The sequence below is a fragment of the Triticum urartu genome, chromosome 2A (assembly GCF_056163025.1).
Source record: "Triticum urartu cultivar PI428250 chromosome 2A, HENAU_Tu73, whole genome shotgun sequence".
Classification (NCBI taxonomy): domain Eukaryota; kingdom Viridiplantae; phylum Streptophyta; class Magnoliopsida; order Poales; family Poaceae; genus Triticum; species Triticum urartu.
Genome location: NC_141874.1, coordinates 88048344 through 88071205, shown reverse-complemented (window position 1 = coordinate 88071205; position 22862 = coordinate 88048344). Strand labels below are relative to the sequence as shown.

At 43.7% G+C, this 22862-nt stretch overlaps 1 protein-coding gene across 4 annotated transcripts; it reads left to right on the top strand.

Annotated features, from left to right (window-relative positions):
- Nucleotides 1-11876: 11876 nt before the first annotated feature.
- LOC125529294 (rho GTPase-activating protein 7) lies at nucleotides 11877-22778 on the top strand. Of its 4 annotated transcripts, none has more exons than XM_087543253.1 (22): nucleotides 11877-12294; nucleotides 13222-13258; nucleotides 14550-14626; nucleotides 15271-15341; nucleotides 15507-15585; nucleotides 15693-15837; nucleotides 15930-16049; nucleotides 16172-16249; nucleotides 16378-16433; nucleotides 16532-16601; nucleotides 17524-17611; nucleotides 17927-18170; nucleotides 18313-18522; nucleotides 19155-19472; nucleotides 19683-19732; nucleotides 19953-20013; nucleotides 20092-20175; nucleotides 20375-20488; nucleotides 20576-20676; nucleotides 21737-21806; nucleotides 22086-22268; nucleotides 22375-22778. In XM_087543253.1, the coding sequence occupies exons 1-22, from the start codon at nucleotides 12256-12258 to the stop codon at nucleotides 22561-22563; spliced, it is 2484 nt and encodes an 827-aa protein (XP_087399379.1). In that variant the 5' UTR covers nucleotides 11877-12255; the 3' UTR covers nucleotides 22564-22778. The 4 variants fall into 4 exon arrangements, with proteins under 4 accessions (XP_087399379.1, XP_087399377.1, XP_087399378.1 ...); XM_087543251.1 differs by having other exon boundaries at nucleotides 11878-12294; nucleotides 20576-20736; XM_087543252.1 differs by having other exon boundaries at nucleotides 11878-12294; nucleotides 20570-20676.
- The last annotated feature ends 84 nt before the right edge of the window (nucleotides 22779-22862 follow it).

Sequence of the window (22862 nt, the reverse complement as noted above, 5' to 3'; positions counted from 1 at the left end):
ATCTCCGAAAGTGTCTGTTGGGTTGGCACGAATCGAGACTGGGATTTGTCACTCCGTGTAAGCGGAGAGGTATCTCTGGGCCCACTCGGTAGGACATCATCATATGCACAATGTGACCAAAGAGTTGATCACGGGATGATGTGTTACGGAATGAGTAAAGAGACTTGCCGGTAACGAGATTGAACAAGGTATAAGGATACCAACGATCGAATCTCGGGCAAGTACAATACCGCTAGACAAAGGGAATTGTATACGGGATTGATTAAGTCCTTGACATCGTGGTTCATCCGATGAGAACATCGTGGAACATGTGGGAGCCATCATGGGTATCCAGATCCCGCTGTTAGTTATTGACCGGAGAACGTCTCGGTCATGTCTGCATGTCTCCCGAACCCGTAGGGTCTACACACTTAAGGTTCGGTGACGCTAGGGTTATAGAGATATTAGTATGCGGTAACCCGAAAGTTGTTCGGAGTCCCGGATGAGATCCCGGACGTCACGAGGAGTTCCGGAATGGTCCGGAGGTAAAGAATTATATATAGGAAGTGCTATTTCGGCCATCGGGACAAGTTTCGGGGTCATCGGTATTGTACCGGGACCACCGGAAGGGTCCCGGGGGCCCACCGGGGCCACATGGGCTGTAGGGGGTGTGCCTTGGCCTATATGGGCCAAGGGCACCAGCCCCAAGAGGCCCATGTGCCAAGAGATGGGAAAAAGAGGAGAGTCCTAAAAGGGGAAGGCACCTCCGAGGTGCCTTGGGGAGGATGGACTCCTCCCCACCCTTGGCCGCACCCTTCCTTGGAGGAAGGGGCAAGGGCTGCGCCTCCCCTTCTCCCTTGGCCCTATATATAGTGGGGAAAAAGGAGGAGCAAACCAATCTAAGGCCTGGCGCCTCCCTCTCCCTCCCGTGACACATCTACCTCCTCCCGCAGCGCTTTGCGAAGCCCTGTTGGAATCCCGCTACTTCCACCACGCCATCGTGCTGCTGGATCTCCATCAACCTCTCCCTCCTCCTTGCTGGATCAAGGCGTGGGAGACGTCTCCGTTCCGTACGTGTGTTGAACGCGGAGGTGCCGTCCGTTCGGCACTAGGATCATCGGTGATTTGAATCACGACGAGTACGACTCCATCAACCCCGTTCACTTGAACGCTTCCGCTTAGCGATCTACAAGGGTATGTAGATGCACTCTCCTTCCCCTCGTTGCTAGTCTCTCCATAGATAGATCTTGGTGATATGTAGGAAAATTTTTAATTTCTGCTACGTTCCCCAACAGTGGCATCATGAGCTAGGTCTATTGCGTAGATTCTATGCACGAGTAGAACACAAAGTAGTTGTGGGCGTTGATTTTGTTCGATATGCTTGCCGTTACTAGTCTTATCTTGATTCGGCGGCATCGTGGGATGAAGCGGCCCGGACCAACCTTACACGTACTCTTACATGAGACCGGTTCCACCGACAAACATGCACTAGTTGCATAAGGTGGCTAGCGGGTGTCTGTCTCTCCTACTTTAGTCGGATCGGATTCGATGAAAAGGGTCCTTATGAAGGGTAAATAGCAATTGGCATATCACATTGTGGTTTTTGCGTAGGTAAGAAACGTTCTTGCTAGAAACCCATAGCAGCCACGTAAAACATGCAAACAACAATTAGAGGACGTCTAACTTGTTTTTGCAGGGTATGCTATGTGATGTGATATGGCCAAAAGGATGTGATGAATGATATATGTGATGTATGAGATTGATCATGTTCTTGTCAAAGGAATCACAACTTACATGTCGATGAGTATGCCGGTGACAAGATGATCATGGAGCCCCAAGATGAAGATCAAAGGAGCTACATGATATTGGCCATATCATGTCACTATTTGATTACATATGATGTTTATCATGTTATGCATCTTGTTTACTTAGTACGACGGTAGTAAATAAGATGATCCCTCATTAAAATTTCAAGAAGTGTTCTCCCCTAACTGTGCACCGTTGCTACAGTTCGTCGCTTCGAAGCATCACGTGTTAATCGGGTGTGATAGATCCTTTCGTTCACATACAACGGGTGTAAGAAGTTTTACACAGCAAAAACACTTGGGGTTAACTTGACGAGCCTAGCATGTGAAGACATGGCCTCGGAACACAGAGACCGAAAGGTCGAGCATGAGTCGTATAGAAGATACGATCAACATGAAGATGTTCACCGACGTTGACTAGTCCGTCTCACGTGTTAATCGGACACGGCCTAGCTCACTCGGATCATGTAATCACTTAGATGACTAGAGGGATGTCTATCTAAGTGGGAGTTCATAAGATGAACTTAATTATCCTGAACATAGTCAAAAAGGATTTTGCAAATTATGTCGTATCTCACGCTTCAGTTCTACTGTTTAGATATGTTCCTAGAGAAAAATTAGTTGAAAGTTGATAGTAGCAATTATGCGGACTAGGTCCGTGAACTGAGGATTGTCCTCATTGCTTCATAGAAGGCTTATGTCCTTAATGCACCGCTCGGTGTGTTGAACCTCGAACGTCGTCTGTGGATGTTGCGAACATCTGACATACACGTTTTGATAACTACATGATAGTTCAGTTAAACGGTTTAGAGTTGAGGCACCACAGACGTTTTTTTTTGAAAACGTCACGAAACATATGAGATGTTTTGAGGGCTGAAATTGGGATTTCAGGCTCGTGCCCACGTCAAGAGGTATAAGACCTCCGATGATTTTCTTAGCCTGCGAACTAAGGGAGAAAAGCTCAATTGTTGAGCTTGTGCTCAGATTGTCTGAGTACAACAATCACTTGAATCAAGTGGGAGTTAATCTTCCAGATGAGATAGTGATGTTTCTCCGAAGTCATTACCACCAAGCTGCTTGAGCTTCGTGATGAACTATAATATATCGGGGACATGTATGATGATCCTTGAGATGTTCGTGATGTTTGACACCACAAAAGTAGAAATCAAGAAGGAGCATCAATTGTTGATGGTTGGTGAAACCACTAGTTTCAAGAAGGGCAAGGGCACGAAGGGACACTTCATAAAACGGCAATTCAGCTGCTGCTCTAGTGAAGAAACCCAAGGTTGAACCCAAACCCGAGACTAAGTGCTTCTGTAATAAAGGGAACAGCCACTGGAGCAGAATTACCCTAGATAGTTGGTAGATAAGAAGGCTAGCAAGGTCGATAGAAGTATATTGGATATACATTGTGTTGATGTGTACTTTACTAGTACTCCTAGTAGCACCAGGGTATTAGATACCGGTTCGGTTGCTAAGTGTTAGTAACTCGAAATAAAAGCTACGGAATAAACGGAGACTAGCTAAAGGTGAGCTGACGATATGTGTTGGAAGTGTTTCCAATGTTGATATGATCAAGCATCGTAAGCTCCCTCTACCATCGAGATTGGTGTTTGCGTTGAGCATAGACATGATTGGATTATGTCTATCGCAATACGGTTATTCATTTAAAGAGAATAATGGTTACTCTGTTTATTTGAATAATACCTTCAATGGTCTTACACCTAAAATGAATGGTTTATTGAATCTCGATCGTAGTGATATACATGTTCATGCCAAAACATAGTAATGATAGCACCACCTACTTGTGGCACAGCCACGTAAGTCATATCGGTATAAAACGCATGAAGAAGCTCCATGTTGATGGATCTTTGGGCTCACTCGTTTTTGAAAAGTTTGGGACATGCGAACCATGTCTATTGGTATATATGCATGAAGAAACTCCATGCAAATGGACCGTTTTGTACTCGCTTGATTTTGAATCACTTGAGACATGCAAATCATACCACATGGGCAAGATGACTGAAAGCCTCGTTTTCAGTAAAATGGAACAAGAAAGCAAATTGTTGGAAGTAATACATTTTGATGTGTGCAGTCCAATGAGTGCTGAGGCATGTAGTGGATATCGTTATGTTCTTACTTCACAGATGATTTGAGTAGATGTTGATTATATTTACTTGATGAATCACGAGTCTGAATTATTGAAAGGTTCAAGTAATTTCAGTGTGAAGTTGAAAGATCGTCGTGATAAGAGGATAAAAATATCTATGATATGATCATAGAGATGAATATCTGAGTTACGAGTTTGGCACAGAATTAAGACATTGTGGAAATTGTTTCACAACTGATACAGCCTGGAACACCATAGTGTGATGGTGTGTCCGAACATCATAACTGCACCCTATTGGATATGATGCATACCATGATGTCTCTTATCGAATTACCACAATAATTTATGGGTTAGGCATTAGAGACAACCACATTCACTTTAAATAGGGCACCACGTAATTCCGATGAGATGACACCGTATGAACTATGGTTTAGAGAAACCTAAGCTGTCATTTCTTAAGAGTTTGGGGCTGCGACGCTTATATGGAAAAGTTTCAGGCTGATAAGCTCGAACCCAAAGCGGATAAATGCATCTTCATAGGACAACCCAAAACAGTTGGGTATACCTCCTGTCTCAGATCCAAAAGCAATAAGGGATTGTTTCTTGAATCGGGTCCTTTCTCGAGGAAAAGTTTCTCTCGAAAGAATTGAGTGGGAGGATGGTGGAGACTTGATGAGGTTATTGAACCGTTACTTCAACTAGTGTATAGCAGGGCACAAAGAGTTGTTCCTGTGGCACCTACACCAATTGAAGTGGAAGCTTATGATATTGATCATGAGACTTTGGATCAAGTCACTCCCAAACCTCGTAGGATGACAAGGATGCGTACTACTTCAGAGTGGTACGTAATCCTGTCTTGGAAGTCATGTTGCTAGACAACAATGAACCTACGAGCTATGGAGAAGCGATGGTGGGCCTGGATTCCGATAAATGGCTCGAGGCCATATAATCCGAGAGAGGATCCATATTTGAAAACAAAGTGTAGACTTTGAAAGAACTACTTGATGGTCGTAAGGCTGTTGAGTATAGATGGATTTTAAAAGGAAGACGGACAATGATGGTAAATGTCACCATTAAGAAAGCTCGACTTGTCATTAAGATGTTTTCCGACAAGTTCAAAGAGTTGACTACGATGAGACTTTCTCACTCGTAGCGATGCTAAGAGTCTGTTGGAATTATATTAGCAGTCACTGCATTATTTATGAAATCTTGCAGATAGGATGTCAAAACATTGTTTCCTCGACGTTTTGCTTGAGGAAAGGTTGTATGTGATACAACCGGATGGTTTCGTCAATCCTAAAAGATGCTAATAAGTATGCAAAGCTCCAGCAATCCTTCTAAGGACTGGAGTAAGCATCTCGGAGTTGGAATGTATGCTTTGATAAGATGATCAAAGATTTTGGGTGTATACAAAGTTTATGAGAAACTTGTATTTCCAAAGAAGTGAGTGGGAGCACTATAGAATTTCTGATGAGTATATGTTGTTGACACATTGTTGATCAGAAATGATTTAGAATTTCTGGAAAGCATATAGGGTTATTTGAAAAGTGTTTTTCAATGGAAAGCCTGGATTAAGCTACTTGAGCATTGAGCATCAAGATCTATAAGGATAGATCAAAACGCTTAATAGTACTTTCAAATGAGCACATACCTTGACATGATCTTGAAGTTGTTCAAGATGGACCAGTCAAAGAAGGAGTTCTTGCCTGAGTTGTAAGGTATGAAGTTAAGACTTAAAGCTCGACCACGGCAGAATAGAGAGAAAGGACGAAGGTCGTCCCCTATGCTTAAGACATAGGCTCTACAGTATGCTATGCTGTGTACCGCACCTGAAGTGTGCCTTGCCATGAGTCAGTCAAGGGGTACAAGAGTGATCCAGGAATGAATCACAGGACAGCGGTCAAAGTTATCCTTAGTAACTAGTGGACTAAGGAATTTTCTCGATTATGGAGGTGGTAAAAGAGTTCGTCGTAAAGGGTTACGCCGATGCAAACTTTGGCACTAATCCAGATTATTCGGGTAGTAAACTGGATTCGTATAGTAGAACAGTTATTTGGAATAGCTCCAAATAGAGCATGGTAGCTGCATCTAGGAGATGACATAGAGATTTGTAAAGCACACACGGATCTGAAAGGTTCAGACCCGTTGACTAAAACCTCTCTCACAAGCAACATGATCAAACCTAGAACTCATTGAGTGTTAATCACATAGTGATGTGAGCTAGACTACTGACTCTAGTAAACTCTTGGGTGGTAGTCACATGGCGATGTGACCTGTGAATGTTAATCACATGGCGATGTGAACTAGATTATTGACTCTAGTGCAAGTGGGAGACTGTTGGAAATATGCCCTAGAGGCAATAATAAATTAGTTATTATTATATTTCCTTGTTCATGATAATCGTTTATTATCCATGCTATAATTGTATTGATAGGAAACTCAGATACATGTGTGGATACATAGACAACACCATGTCCCTAGTGAGCCTCTAGTTGACTAGCTCGTTGATCAATAGATGGTTACGGTTTCCTAACCATGGACACTGGATGCCGTTGATAACGGGATCACATCATTAGGAGAATGATGTGATGGACAAGACCCAATCCTAAGCCTAGCACAAAGATCGTGTAGTTCGTATGCTAAAGCTTTTCTAATGTCAAGTATCATTTCCTTAGACCATGAGATTGTGCAACTCCCGGATACCGTAGGAGTGCTTTGGGTGTATCAAACGTCACAACGTAACTGGGTGACTATAAAGGTGCATTACAGGTATCTCCGAAAGTGTCTGTTGGGTTGGCACGAATCGAGACTGGGATTTGTCACTCCGTGTAAGCGGAGAGGTATCTCTGGGCCCACTCGGTAGGACATCATCATATGCGCAATGTGACCAAAGAGTTGATCACGGGATGATGTGTTACGGAACGAGTAAAGAGACTTGCCGGTAACGAGATTGAACAAGGTATAAGGATACCAACGATCGAATCTCGGGCAAGTACAATACCGCTAGACAAAGGGAATTGTATACGGGATTGATTAAGTCCTTGACATCGTGGTTCATCCGATGAGAACATCGTGGAACATGTGGGAGCCATCATGGGTATCCAGATCCCGCTGTTAGTTATTGACCGGAGAACGTCTCGGTCATGTCTGCATGTCTCCCGAACCCGTAGGGTCTACACACTTAAGGTTCGGTGACGCTAGGGTTATAGAGATATTAGTATGCGGTAACCCGAAAGTTGTTCGGAGTCCCGGATGAGATCCCGGACGTCACGAGGAGTTCCGGAATGGTCCGGAGGTAAAGAATTATATATAGGAAGTGCTATTTCGGCCATCGGGACAAGTTTCGGGGTCATCGGTATTGTACCGGGACCACCGGAAGGGTCCCGGGGGCCCACCGGGTGGGGCCACCTGCCCCGGGGGGCCACATGGGCTGTAGGGGGTGTGCCTTGGCCTATATGGGCCAAGGGCACCAGCCCCAAGAGGCCCATGCGCCAAGAGATGGGAAAAAGAGGAGAGTCCTAAAAGGGGAAGGCACCTCCGAGATGCCTTGGGGAGGATGGACTCCTCCCCACCCTTGGCCGCACCCTTCCTTGGAGGAAGGGGCAAGGGCTGCGCCTCCCCTTCTCCCTTGGCCCTATATATAGTGGGGAAAAAGGAGGAGCAAACCAATCTAAGGCCTGGCGCCTCCCTCTCCCTCCCGTGACACATCTACCTCCTCCCGCAGCGCTTTGCGAAGCCCTGTTGGAATCCCGCTACTTCCACCACGCCGTCGTGCTGCTGGATCTCCATCAACCTCTCCCTCCTCCTTGCTGGATCAAGGCGTGGGAGACGTCTCCGTTCCGTACGTGTGTTGAACGCGGAGGTGCCGTCCGTTCGGCACTAGGATCATCGGTGATTTGAATCACGACGAGTACGACTCCATCAACCCCGTTCACTTGAACGCTTCCGCTTAGCGATCTACAAGGGTATGTAGATGCACTCTCCTTCCCCTCGTTGCTAGTCTCTCCATAGATAGATCTTGGTGATACGTAGGAAAATTTTGAATTTCTGCTACGTTCCCCAACAGATCTACCACGAGATCAAGGAGGCTAAACCCTAGAAGCTAGCCTATTGTATGATTGTTGTATATGGAGTTGATGTCCTACGGACTACAACCCTCCGGTTTATATAGACACCGGATAGGGTTAGGGTTACACAGAGTCGGTTACAATGGTAGGAGATCTTGAATATCCGCATCGCCAAGCTTGCCTTCCACGCCAAGGAAAGTCCCATCCGGACACGGGACGAAGTCTTCAATCTTGTATCTTCATAGTCCTGGAGTCCGGCTGAAGGTATAGTCCCGCTACCCGAACACCCCCTAATCCAGGACTCCCTCACTAGGGTTGTAGAGATATTAGCACACGGTAACCCAAAAGTTGTTCGCAGTCCCGGATGAGATCCCGGACATCATGAGGAGTTCCGGAATGGTCCGGAGGTAAAGATTCATATATAGGAAGTCCAGTTTCGGCCATCGGGAAGGTTTCGGGGGGTCACCGGTATTGTACCGGGACCACCGGAAGGGTCCCGGGGGTCCACCGGGTGGGGCCACCTATCCCGGAGGGCCCCATGGGCTGAAGTGGGAGGGGAACCAGCCCCTAGTGGGCTGGTGCGCCCCCCTTGGGCCTCCCCCTGCGCCTAGTGTTAGAAACCCTAGGGGTGGGGGCGCCACCCTTGCCTTGGGGGGCAAGGCACCCCCTTGGCCGCCGCCCCCCTAGGAGATTGGATCTCCTAGGGTCGGCGCCCCTCCCTAGGCACCCTATATATAGTGGGGGGGGAGGGAGGGCTGCACACCCAAGCCCCTGGCCTCTCCCTCTCCCTCCCGTGACACTCCTCCATCTCCCTTGCGCTTGGCGAAGCCCTGCCGAGATCACCGTTGCTTCCACCACCACGCCGTCGTGCTGCTGGATCTTCATCAACCTCTCCTTCCCCCTTGCTGGATCAAGTTGGAGGAGACGCCTTCCCAACCGTACGTGTGTTGAACGCGGAGGTGCTGTCCGTTCGGCACTTGGTCATCGGTGATTTGAATCACGTCGAGTACGACTCCGTCAAGCCCGTTCTCTTGAACGCTTCTGCTCGTGATCTACAAGGGTATGTAGATGCACTCCTCTCTCCCTCGTTGCTAGATGACTCCATAGATTGATCTTGGTGATGCGTAGAAAATTTTAAAAATTCTGCTACGTTCCCCAACAGTCTATGGCCAGGAAACTTAACCATCTTTGATTAACGAGCTAGTCAAGTAGAGTCATATTAGGGACACTTTGTTTTGTCTATGTATTCACACATGAATCAAGTTTCTGGTTAATTCAATTCTAGCATGAATAATGAACATTTATCATGATATAAGGAAATATAAATAACAACTTTATTATTGCCTGTAGGGCATATTTCCTTCACCACCAACCTTGAACCAACACCAACATGCCGCCGGCTCCAAGAAAGGAAACAACCACCAGACACAGAGAACTTAAAGCCCACCGCTCCAGACGAACAACGAGTAGACAAGGCCATCGGCATAGCGACGCTGTTGAAGAGAACATCGTCGCGATGAGGAGAAAACAAAGCCACCTTATTCGATGGAGCACCAACCACACCAAACTAGCACCACTAGACGAAGACAAAATGCCCTACACCTATGGACCTATTGGAAAAGAAACGAGAGCCCACCTCCTCTCCACCAGTTGCGGGAGCGGTGGACGAATAGGACTCGAGATCATCGCCTCACCGTCGTCTAGAGGAGAATAGGAACTGCCGCCTCTCTCTCTCTCTCTCGCCAAGGGGAGTGGGCGATTCGCTCTTTCAGGCCGTCCTTCTGGTGCATATATTGCAAAGCAATTTGTCGACGGTAAAATACCTTGTCTGGTATAGATCCCTACAACACTACTCTTTAAAATGGATGATATCCCAAAGTGGTGCACTGGCTCCACGAATCTTAAAGGAGTCTCTCTTTACCCTCCCACTAGTGATTGTCTTTTGAGTGCAGTGATTTGGTGGCCAGGCTCATCTGCACCCGGTCAGAAAACAATCCATGAAAAATAAAAAAATATATAATTTTTTTGCATGGTAGATAATTTATTGCGTGAGGTTGGTTCCAATCTTAATATCATTTGAACATCTGAGTAGCTCCCAGCAAAAAGAAAAGAAACAAATCGGGTCAGAACAGTAAACTTTTTTACAATCCTCAAATTTGTCTTTTTTGCCGAGTGCTGCTCAGGTGTCCAAATTATTTGAAAATTGAAGCGGACCTCATGCATCAAATTATCTACCATGTAACAAAATGGATTTTTTTGAATTTTTCTATTATTTGTTTTATTTTTTTCTTCAACGTAGGTGCAGATGAGCCTGAACTCAGAAAAAGGATTTTCGTTGTCCTTTGGTTTTTTATAGATAGCTTATTATCACACATGCCATGTTGTCGCTAGTGAATCTCACTGTGTAGACATCAGACAATTCAAGAGACCGATTCAGGCACGAGAAAACCTCACGCCGCTCAATTCTAGCAGAACCGCTTCCTTCTCAAAAGGACGACGTGCTCTATAGTCTTCATCTACATCTTGACCCACCCGAGACGGGGTTAACATCGTCCCATCCATCACACATCTAGACGTTCCACATTCATCCACCATCGCTTTCTCGCGACTACGAAGAGGACGCACGCATGAAAACACGCACATTCACATGAGCACGTCCACCAAGTCACGGACCGAGCCTGACTCTCACTAGTAAACTCACAGTAACTAAACGGCCCCGCGGGTCCCTGCGAAAGATAAATAAATGCCCATGTGGGAGTAGACAAATAGCAGGTCCAATATAGACTTGTTTTATTTTTTTCATTTCACGGAGGAAGGATTTTCATCCCAGATTCCCCTCAGCAAACCCGCCGGAGAGAAGCACCAAAAACAAACGGGTCGCCATCGGTCCGTTATTATGGCACCACCAGCCGAAAAAAGCTCGCTCAGCAACCCAAAGGGCGGTGGTCCTCCACGACGCGGGACTGGCCCGGCCCGACCCGACCCGAAAGCCCCCCTGCTCCAACTGGGTCACTGTAGCAGGTAGAAATAACAGGAAGGAAAACGATTTTTTTACCCCACCGCTCGTTTTCTATGCGGAAAAGAAGCCTTGTATACTGGCGCATCGAACGTAATCTCCCTCCCTCTGGCCGGGTCGGCACCTACTCCCCCTCCCCGACGGCTCACGCGATGCCAAGAGCGGGCCTTGGGAAACGCATCGATGCTTTGCACCCCATGCTGTTTTGTTAATGATCTGTCACTGTGCGCAGTTAGTTAATAACCTGTCATTACAGTTTACAAGTCCCATTTGCGTCATGGTTGATGGCCTGGGTGGATGGGTGGATGCGTGGGGCTGTGCGGTCCGGCCGGCCAGATTTATGGGATTGTACCGCGTAGATTTATTTGCTGCGTACAACAATGTTGTTGCCGCCATGAAAACGGTCGCGTCCCACCCACCAGATACAAGTACGCAACGAGCCTTCATACCCTTTGGATAAAAAAAAATCACTTCAATTTTAGCGGTTGGATTGATCTCTGCTGTAAAATTCCGGCGAGCCTTGTGCGAATCGTACTTATATCATCGAACAAAAAGACGTGATTAGACGACCGAACCATATACTAGATGCAAATTTTTGTGCCAATGCATGGAGCCCAGGAGACGGACCGAACCAAGCTAGCCGTAAAGCATCGTCCATGTACGCACATTTTGTGCTGGTCACGCCTCATTTCCCAACCATTTTTGCTCTCCAAAAAAAACGAGGCGCGATCTAGTTTAAGGTAAGATCCATTCCAGAGGGGCAAGGCCAGGATAGGGCGGAAAGGTTAATCTAAAGCAAGTGTGGACAGCTTGGCAGCGGGCCTTAAGAAATCGAGTCGAGAAAGCTTTGGGAGCAAGCTCCCCACCCCCTACCCCTACCCCCACCCCCCACCCAAGCCAAAGTGGAGTGGACTCCCCCCAAACTCCTCGCAGACCGGAGAGAGAAATTTTACAGAGGGGGAGAGATCGCGGCGGGCGGGCAGCCCGTGTGTGTGTGCGTGCGTGCGGTCGCGTAATCGCTGTCGCATTCGCCCCCCCTCCACCCCCTCTCCCCAGCGGCAGCGGCGCCTCCAGAGAAACCCGAGCACCAAATCCTAACCACCGCCTAATCCCCGCTACGCGTCGCGGCGCTTCCACCGCACGCCAGATCGGCGGCGCGGGGTTAGATCCAATGCGGCCGCCGCTGCTTCTGTGCTAGTGGCTGCTGCGGTGGCGGCGCTGGTTGGTTGCTGCTTGATGCGGACGATCTGAGGAGGAGGAGGAGGAGGCGCGGCGGGGATGGCGGCTGCGGCGGGGGCGGCGCCGAGCGGCGGCCCGGTGAGTGGTCTTCTCCCTTCCTCCTGTGCGCTCTCTCTCGCTCTTGGATTCCTCGCCTGCGTTTGGGGGAGATGCTGTTTTTTTTTTCGGGTGATGGGTCGGAGTTTGGTATCTCTCATGCCCGGGCGGCCGAGAGATGCTCTGCTTTGGCGTGCGGACAGGTGTTCCGCTGTTTTCGTTTGGGGAATTTTTGGGGTCGAGCTCTGGGAGGCGAGATGGCGTGGTGGCGGCTCTGATGCGAAAGGCGACAGAGCGATGGATGATGCGAGCTCGCAGGAGCTGCTGCTACTGCCTCTGGGTTTTGGCTGGACTGGAGAGACAGAGAGTGTATGTCCTATTACTCGAGCATAAGCGGATACGGATTTAATTTGGCTTGGAGTAGTAGCTGATTAGTGATTAATACGGCACATGAATGCCAATGGAACTGTTTAGGGGTGGTTGCATTTAAGAAAAATGAAGGCATTCAAACGAGGAACTGCTTGTGTGTGCCTCCAATTGGTTTCAGAGATGTGTGAGTTCACCGATTACTTTGCAGGCTGAGGGACGAGGCTTCATTCTTAAGGTGCCTCATGACTAGATAAGCAAGGATTTGGTGCAGGGGGGATTTAATTTTGGGAACATGTTCAAGAATTTGCTGGAGTTTTTCCTCGTTTCGTTTTCGTGTGCATAGGGGAACAAGCTGCATACATTCATCCGGCTACTTGGATAGCTTCCACCCGTATCACTATGAGAGACGTCTCATGATTCAATTAGCTCATTATGTAATGCATCAGATATGTAGGTTCCTTTGAGCTGTCACTTTAACAGTGTTACGTTTATCTGGGTAATGAGTACCCGGTTGACTGACTTCTAAGCATTCAAGATACTGTTATTTGTTATCATTAATTCTTTGTACTGTTTCTGACATCAAAATTACCTCATAACCAGGTATTTAAGAGTGGCCCTCTCTTCATATCATCCAAAGGTAAAATTATTTACATCACACATTAGTTAACTATCCTTTTGGGGCCATAACAATGCTGCTTACCTTATTCTGTTTGAAACAAAGCTACATACACAAGTGTCGACATTAAGCGTTTACATTTGCCTTCCGTACTATTGTTAAAGGTAACAGTAGTGATTTTCTTTCTCTTGTTCTTGAAAAATTATCATCAAGAAGAAATGGATTATATGCAGAGCTAAAACATATATATCTTATTGATGATGATGCTGAAGGTTTCTCTGTATTAGTACAAAATATAATTAAGACGGGGGCTAGACCAAGTCGAGTTGCTTGTATTTTATCGCTCGAGAGAACACGAAAGTCCTGTGCCTTGAATTGATAGAAAGAAGAGTTCATAATTACAGCCTAATCCCCACACAACACTAAACAAGAGCACTAGTGCCCATGGCCAGGATCCGCCGTAACTCTGTCGCACTTGCTGTTACCCAAGACCTTGCTTCCACCTGAATCTGTATGAGCAAGCACACGATATTTGGTTGGTTTCAATTGAGGACACATGCATTCCAATGCTTCCAGATCGACCATGTGGTGAGCTGTTTCATGGTTGCCGTTCCATACCCTTGAACCGTTGGTGCGGAGTTGATTGCCAGCCTCCACCACTCAGAAATGTCGAGTTACTTGTATTCACATAATGAATCTGTTGGTTGAATTGGATTGTAGATTCAAGCCACAGATGGAGGTGCATTCATAATACCATTATGGCACTATAGTTAGCTGTGTTTCCTGTCCATGTGGGAAAGTTCCACATAGGGCCCATTCCCAGTTTCCCCAATACGTTTTCAACATCACAGCCATCCATATCTGTTACAGGCCCAAAGTAAGAGAGGGAGCTATAGGTTCTATATTGTTTGTGACCAAGTTAGAATCTGTGTCGTCGGTTTCCTTTTAAAACCTTTTTTCTTATGAGTTCCCGAGTCTGCCATAAATTTTTAAGTACTTTAGTTGTATCCTGATACCTGGCTATGATTTCAGTTGTAGATCATCAAATTCAAAATTAATACAATTAGCTAATTTTCTACGAGATATTCGGATACCCTAAACCGAATCTTGTATAAGGCAACTCTCATAGTTTAATTCTCATTCTAGTTATTCGATTTGTGCTTAATCCATCTACTATATGGGTTATGGCATGAATTTTGTCAATCTACTATGTAAATATTCTTATCATTAAAAGGAAAATCAGAAGTTTTCCTACTTATACAGTTTTATTTTGCTTTTACCTGAAAATGAATGTTGCTCATATGATTTCCAGGAATTGGATGGAAATCTTGGAAAAAGCGCTGGTTCATCCTCACCCGAACATCGCTGATTTTCTTCAAGAATGACCCTGTTAGTATTTTCATTTTTGTCCATAATGTAGATGTAGATATTATGTATACTGGAAAGCACAAACTAAGCAGATTTATCAGACCAGTTTTTTTTTAATATTCTGCTTCTTGGTCCAATATTTCGGAACACGATCTAGTATAATATCCAGCTAGATGCTTTAATCATATCTCTTGATCACTTTTTTTTAATAGTCTGGTTTGATGTCCTGACATTTATGTGTGTATACTGTATACCAAGATCAATATCTTGTGTGAGTATACACTGTCTTGAATTAAGTGCTGAATTGCAGAATGGTTATTTTGGCTTTGCTGTTTTCAGTTTTCTTTTTGAGCGGAAGTTTTTTTTAGTTCAATCTCAGTGATGTCTTCTCAGCGCTTGCTGCTTGATGTGATTGCAGCTTTATTTCTTTTCTTCTGGTGTTCACCAACTTCTCATGTGGTCCTTTACTTAAAAAGTAAAAAAAATACCGAATTATGTTCAGTACTTGATGCTTAGCTGGCGTAAACCTGATTATTCTTGTTCTTGCCCTACTTAAACCATGAATGCTGTTTAATGGAGCTACTTGCTAGAATATTGTACCGTCCATTGGTCCATCTTATGAGTTAATTCTCACTTCCTTGACATGCTTGTTCTCGACATTGCAGAATTCCTTACCCCAAAGAGGTGGTGAAGTGAACGTTACTTTGGGAGGAATTGACTTAAATAATTCTGGGAGGTATGTGTCATAAAAAATATATTCTTTTGTTGATCTCTTGATGCCTTTTGCAACAACATTGTTGTATTAAATGTTATTCATGGCCAGTGAAAAACGAGTCCTTGTTCTTCCCTTTTTTTTTGCTTTTTTTCCCAGTGTCATACTAACAGTATTTCCCGTTCACAGTGTAGTGGTTAGGGAAGACAAAAAGTTATTGACCGTCCTATTTCCAGATGGTCGTGATGGTCGTGCTTTTACCTTGAAGGTATATATGTTCCCATTTAACTTGGCAGATTCACTTCAGCAAATGCAGCTTTATACCTTTTAATGCTTCTTCAAAAGCTAAATAGAAGGACTTGCTACTTTTAACAGGCAGAAACATCTGAAGATTTGCTTGAGTGGAAAACGGCATTGGAAGAAGCTCTTGCACAGGCTCCAAATGCAGCTCTCGTGATTGGACATAATGGGATATTCCGTAATGACACACCAGATGCATACGAAGGAGCAGCTCCAAATTGTTGGTTCCTCACACTATTTTATGACTTATTGTTACTCATGACAAACTCAATCTCTGATTGTTTGTTCATACCTCTCCTCTGGCGGCTGCAGGGAGAGAGAAGAGGCCTACCAAATCCTTGGTTGTTGGAAGGCCAATTCTTCTTGCACTAGAAGATATTGATGGCAGCCCTTCTTTTCTAGAAAAAGCTTTGTGTTTTCTTGAGAAACATGGTAAGACTAAAAAGAGTCAACTATCACTAATGTTTGGAACTGTCTGCACTTTGCATTTGGTAGCCGTATGCTGCCTCACAACCAATCTGGAACATCTAACCAGAAATGTGAACATCTTGCAGGGATAAAGGTGGAGGGAATTTTGCGTCAGGCTGCAGATGTGGAGGAGGTTGACAGAAGAATGAATGAATATGAGCAAGGTTTATTTCACTGCATAGTTTGACATTTAGAACAGTCCTGTTTTTAATTGGTGATGCTTTTGGTTTGGTAGTTTTAATGTCATTGTACCTATAGTTCAATTTGGGCATCTGTTTCTGTTTTATTCCAGGAAGGACTGAGTTTGCACCGGATGAGGATGCTCATGTTGTCGGTGACTGTGTAAAGGTACCTTGCTGTGATTCATTTGTGTTGTTTTTTCAAGTATCATTCAATAGTTCATGTTCGCTTGCCAACTATACTCATGTGAACATACACATCTGCAGCATGTTCTGCGTGAGCTACCATCTTCTCCAGTGCCTGCTTCCTGCTGCACAGCATTATTAGAAGCTTTCCGTAAGTGCTCTATTCATGTTAATCTATATAGGTCTTGCAAGAAGATATCTGTTAGGGTGGTTGATAGGTTATATGTTTTTACCATAACTTTAAGAACTATCAATAAATATAAGCAAATTCACTATTTTACATGATATTAGAATAAACATTTGCAGTATGCTAGATACTGCATTTGACCAACATTAAATATTTTTTAAGAATACTTGGAGTATTTACTGCTTTGCACTCATATCCTTGACTGAGTTACCAAGTACTCCCTCCGTTCCTAAATATAAGTCTTTTTAGCGATTTGAATATGGACTACATGCGGATGAATATAGACGTATTTTAGAATGTAGATTCACTCATTTTGCTTCGTATGTAGTCCATATTAGAATCTCTAAAAAGACTTATATTTAGGAATGGAGGGAGTACATCTTCTAAGAAGCATGGAGGCCTTTCTTCTGTGCATCTTTCTATGTCAGGAAAACTATGGATTTGGTTAAGAAAAACGAGACAAATACTAGAGTGGACTAAAAGTATCTAGAAGTAGTCAAACAGATTTGACTTCTGTTTTTTTCTTCTTTTACTTCTCTCTGTTGGTCCTCATCAGCTATATTGGTGTTGTAGGCTAAGAGCCAACTTTAAAGGGTACATTGGACTCATAGGCTAGACAAAAACCAGTAGCATTAAACCTAAACTATTTGAACATCTGACTACACTCTTGGAACATTTGGTACCTTAGCAAGTAGAATGCTCATATCATGGCCATGGATTGAGACTATCTTATCAGAAGTTGCAATTTAATAGAGGTAGTTAATATATGAAATTTCATAATGTTATTTGTTTAAAAAGATTAGTATTATCTTAGTTATCTAACGATTAGTGGTAATTCATATTCTGCTCTTTACCATTCTTTTTCACTTCTATCGTCCTTGTTTAGGTCTAGAGAGTAAGGAATCTCGGATAAATTCGATGCGTGCAGCGATGTCTGAGACATTTCCCGAGCCTAATAGGCGGCTGTTACAGAGGTTAGTCTTCTTTTTGGGTTGACAATGTGTAAACAATTTTACCTGCAGGGATATCGTGCCAAGCAGTACTCCCTCTGTCCGGAAATACTTGTCTTAGAAATGGTTGTATCTAGACTTATTTTAGTTATAGATACATCCATTTTATCCATTTCTAGGACAAGTATTTCCGGACGGAGGGAGTACATTCTAAATATAATTCTTTCTATGATCACCACATGGTGAACCTAATAGTTTATGCAACTGGAGCAGAAACATCATTTCCTTGTCAGTAATCAAGTTAATTCTTCAATTAGCTCATATACATGATGTTTGCAGAATTTTGAGGATGATGCACACTGTTGCTTCTCATACTACTGAGAATCGAATGACTCCATCAGCAGTTGCTGCTTGTATGGCTCCTCTCTTGCTGCGTCCACTTCTGGCGGGTGAATGTGAGATGGAAGATGACATAGACATGAGTGATGACAATTCTGCTCAGCTCATAGCTGCTGCAAATGCTGCTAACAATGCTCAATGCATTGTCACAACTCTATTAGAGGAATATGAGAGCATATTTGATGTAAGTTTACCTGATGCTATCCCAGAGTTCATTGCCCTGATGATGCTATTCTAGGCAATTTAGGCTGATGCATTTGCTACTTGTTCTTCCACTTCCCGAGTTACCGTAAAGCTGCTTATCATAATGTTCATCACTTCTACAGGATGAACACCCAAGGTGTTCCCTCTCACCCGATTCTCGAATTCAAGATAGTGGAAGTGAAGAGTCTACAGATGATGAAACTGTGGATGCCAAAGATAATGGATTTCATGATGCAGAGAATGATGTAGATCAAGAATTAGATGAGCGTATACTGAGTGGAAACTTGAGTGAAAGCAGTGCATGTACTGGTGCTGACCTCTATGATTACCAGGTTTGATATGGTTTGCAATTTTGAAGTTTCTAATCTAGAAATTCATGGTTACCAATCATATATTTGCCTTGTATATTTTTAAGATAGCTAATAAAATTGATTTGCTTCCAGTTTTACTGATGATGTATTTTTCTGCACGTTAATAGTGTGGATCAAATTTTGGCTACAATATCATAATCTTACAAAGCTTTTTTCCGGCTCCTTTCTCTGTAGAAAATTCCTACCTAGCCTATCCTCAGTTTATAGTTCATTTTATTAATGTTTGTGGTGTGAAGTTCCGAGTAGTCCAGTCTGAAACTGACTTAATTTTCAATGTTATTCAGCTAGCAACTCTTTTTGTGTCAATATCATTATGTGGTTTTTCCTTTCTTACTCATGTTATTAGTGTGATCAAATTTTGGCTACAATATCATAATCTTATAAAGCTTTTTTCCGGCTCCTTTCCCTGTAAAAAATTCCTACCTAGCCTATCCCCAGTTTATAGTTCATTTTATTAATGTTTGTGGTGTGAAGTTCCGAGTAGTCCAGTCCGAAACTGACTTGATTTTCAATGTTATTCGGCTAGCAACTCTTTTTGTGTCGATATCATTATGTGGTTTTCCTTTCTTACTCATCTTAATGTGGCACAACAGGTAGACCCTGGTGATTCAGACGCCGAACGTTTTGTCACAGATAAGGCTTTGGAAGCAAAGTCGGATTTAAAGGATGCTCCACACAGCCATTTAAATCAAAATGGGATGATAAATGTCCAGAGATTACCGAATGGAAATGATCCAACAAATCTGGTTTCCAGTCATGAGTCTCCATTGTCAATGGGAGAGATTCTTTCGTCTTTGGATGCAGGAGTTCCTTTACCTGGTCCTGGAGCTGAACATTCTGCAGATAGGCAGTCCAAGTCCAATGAAACTCAGTTACATGTGAAGCGTTCTAATATTTGGGGACGGAGTAATGTAAGCGAGTCGTTACCTTTTGTTGTCTTCCTCTATATGTTTATGCTAGTTCAGTGAATATCATTCCGTTGACTTCCATTGTGTTGTTTTTAAAACTAGTCATGGTTTTGGAATAAATACACTACTCTAGTTACTCTTGAAGAAGCATCTGTAGTTGTCTACTGTAGCTTCTGTTTTGACCTTGTGGATCTAAACATGTGGTTTACACAGGCAAGAAAGAGCCAGCAGTCAGAGTTTGTTGATTCATCGGGTGAAGAAGAGTAAGTTCCCAGTCATTCCAAGTACTAATTCCCTATTGAGAAAGTTGTTGCTATTAATTTAAAAGTTTCTGTGCTATCTTTGTGGCCTGTGCTACCATTGATGGGTGTGGCCATGCTTGTCGCGTAGCTTTTAACTTTCTGTTGGATCACATGTAGTGATATTATCATTGAAGGGTTGATTTTGTACTTAACTATTTCACTATGCAAACGTACCTTTCAGGCTTGCTATCCAAAGACTTGAGATTGCAAAGAATGATCTGCAAATTAGGATTGCGAAAGAGGTAAGGAAGGAACACATATTCTGTAATTGTAGGCCTGTGATGTGGGGATCTTGCAAACTAACTGAAAATTCTTCTCAGACTAGAGGTAATGCAATCTTACAGGCTAGTTTGGAAAGAAGAAAGCAAGCTCTGCATGAGCGCCGTTTGGTGCTGGAACAAGATGTATGCCACATTTTCCCACTATATGAATCAACTACATTTCACACTTGTATGATGGGAATTTACCCATAATTTCCATCTTTTAAATTTGATCTTGTTGCGATTTTTGTTCATCAACATCCCATTAAATAATTATAAAAAATTCTGTAGGATTAAATGATGGCTTGATTCTTTGTTTGATTGCAATTGTTTGTCCCTGTAGGTATCAAGGTTGCAAGAGCAGCTGCAGGCTGAAAGGGATCTTAGAGCTGCATTAGAAGTTGGATTAAGCATGTCTTCTGGACAATTTTCTGGTTCACGTGCTATGGACTCAAAGGTACTGAAATGTGAATCTAGCAGCTGGTCAGCAGTTATCATACTTTCAGTTTTTGGCGGTGTCTAATTTCTTTGCCTTAAGACGAAGGCAGAGCTTGAGGAGATTGCTCTCGCAGAAGCTGATGTTGCAAGGTTAAAGCAGAAGGTTGCAGAGCTGCATGTCCAACTTAGTCAACAGCGCCAACACCAGTACGACTCTTTCGTAGACGAGAATGATCGTTATCAGCATCGTTCAAGTCATCTCCCACAGTAAGACAATGATTGATGTACTCCCTCCGTCCCAAAATAAGTGTCGCTGCTTTAGTACAAAGTTTGTACTAAATCAACGAGACTTATTTTGGGACGGAGGGAGTATTACTCATGATTAATAATTCCGTTCATCTGTCTTTTATGAAGAGCATACGGCATGGTGTAATTGTGCAATACCCCCAAGCTGTTAGTACTCCCTCCGTCCGAAAAAACTTGTCCCAAGCTTGTCCCTCAAATGGATGTATCTAGCACTAACTTGGTGCTACATACATCCATTTGAGGGACAAGCTTTTTCGGACGGAGGGAGTATATCAAATTAGAAGTGAATGTATCAGGTCCAACCCAAGCTGTTAGGGTGTAATTGTGCAATGTGGCTTCTGTCAGGCCAGGGCATCAAATAAACATGAAAAATTCAAAAAGTATAGAAATGTTGGTGTAATCTAGAGCGGGGTTACACATTTTAGAATTTGAACTCGTGTATTAGAAGGGTGAAACTATAGTTTTAACTATAACATGTGCCAGTTTTTTTTTCTATTATCCTTTTTATTTCTACTCTTAACGCAAAACGAGTTTGAATTTGAAATTTATACATAGGTAATGTAAACTGAGAAGTACATGGTTTTTTATTTGGGTATTTTCATATTGATTTGGGCCCTCAACTGGTCAGGTACTATTTGAACCCACCCATGAAAGGACGGTCTCAAACTTAGATGTGCAAGCATGAGATTCCCTACTTCTGGATATAGCGGGTTACACTTGCACCTGATACGTTGCCATTAAGCTAATATGTACAATTACTTTTAAATATCAACATATATGCGGTATACTAAATGTCCACCAAGTTTTATGCTTAGTATTTTAGTAGCAAAAGCGTGATGTTTATGTAGTAAGGCATAGTATCAGCTTAAAACATATGGTTTGTAAGTTGAATGTGTTCCGTTCTTGAATTATTCTTTCAGATTGTAATATATTAACAATTGCAAATATTTATTGCCACCAGGAGCTTTGTTCAACCAGGGTTTGATACTAAACTTGCTTTCTGTAATCAAGAGAAGAAGCAGAGGAACGAGGTTTGATAAAAACGCCCCTATCAATCTACTACCCTTTAGAAGTCTTCCAACCAGTTAGCTGAATCAAATCCATTATTCATTGCATTTCCATAATACTCTCTCCATTCCTAAACTGCCCCAGTGTCTTATATTTAGGAATGGAGATAGTAGTTTACAGAGCTCAGTTTGTTTTAGTTGTAAAAGGGCAAGCCAACAATGAAAAACTTAACTGGTGTGATGTGAAACTGGTGTTGCACGAGGATCATACTTAGAATTGAAGCCACGTTAACTTTCTGACAGGAGAGCTTGTCGGGCGCATCACACTGGAGAAGTATCAAACAGCACGTGCTGACCCAGGCTTCTTCGAAGCCCTTCTCCCGCAAGCACTCCTTGGATGCCTCTTCGAGCGATTCAAGGGAGATGTCGTCAAGCATGCCAGCGGAGAGCGGTGCAATGTCCGCGAACAATCCAAGAGCAGGGGAGGTAAGAGAAATCATTGCATCTTATGGTCCTACTGTATGGTCTTAACGCAAGCACACCAATCCTTTTCAAGGCAACCAAGGTGTTGAACTCTCTTGTTGTAATGCAGGCTGTCGAGTACGGGAGGCAACCACCCATGCCGTCGTCCACCCTGGTTGAGCTGACGACCAGACTAGATTTCTTCAAAGAACGGAGGTCGCAGTTGATGGAACAGCTCCACAGTCTTGATTTGGGACATGGATCCGCGCCGCATGGTTTTCAGTACAAGTCTTCGTCCCCTTGGAACAGTCCGAGATAGGAGGTTTTGGTTTCTTCTAGTTCCACGTTTGTATATTCTTTTTAAGGATATTCGCCCCTTCTTTCGTTAGTTGTAGCAGCTGCTAGCGAGAATGTATATTCCTTTTTCTTGTTTACTTTTTGGCTGTGCAGCAACCTCATCTGAGTGTGATTTTGTAATGCTTTTGTAATGTAATGTATGTACGTAACGATTTAAGGGTTTGACACTTGTTTTGAGAGCATCTCTGACAGATGATGCATAAACGCCGCTGCGCCCAGAAAACTGCCATTTAGGGCACTTTGGTCAAAAATCGGTGCTCC

Excerpts from the sequence above, each read along its gene's own strand:
- LOC125529294 (XM_087543250.1), top strand. The coding sequence starts at position 12,256 with ATGGCGGCTGCGGCGGGGGCGGCGCCGAGCGGCGGCCCG. Across the intron at positions 14,627-15,270 it reads TTTTCTTCAAGAATGACCCT|AATTCCTTACCCCAAAGAGG; the intron begins GTTAGTATTTTC and ends TCGACATTGCAG. Across the intron at positions 18,523-19,154 it reads CTGACCTCTATGATTACCAG|GTAGACCCTGGTGATTCAGA; the intron begins GTTTGATATGGT and ends GTGGCACAACAG.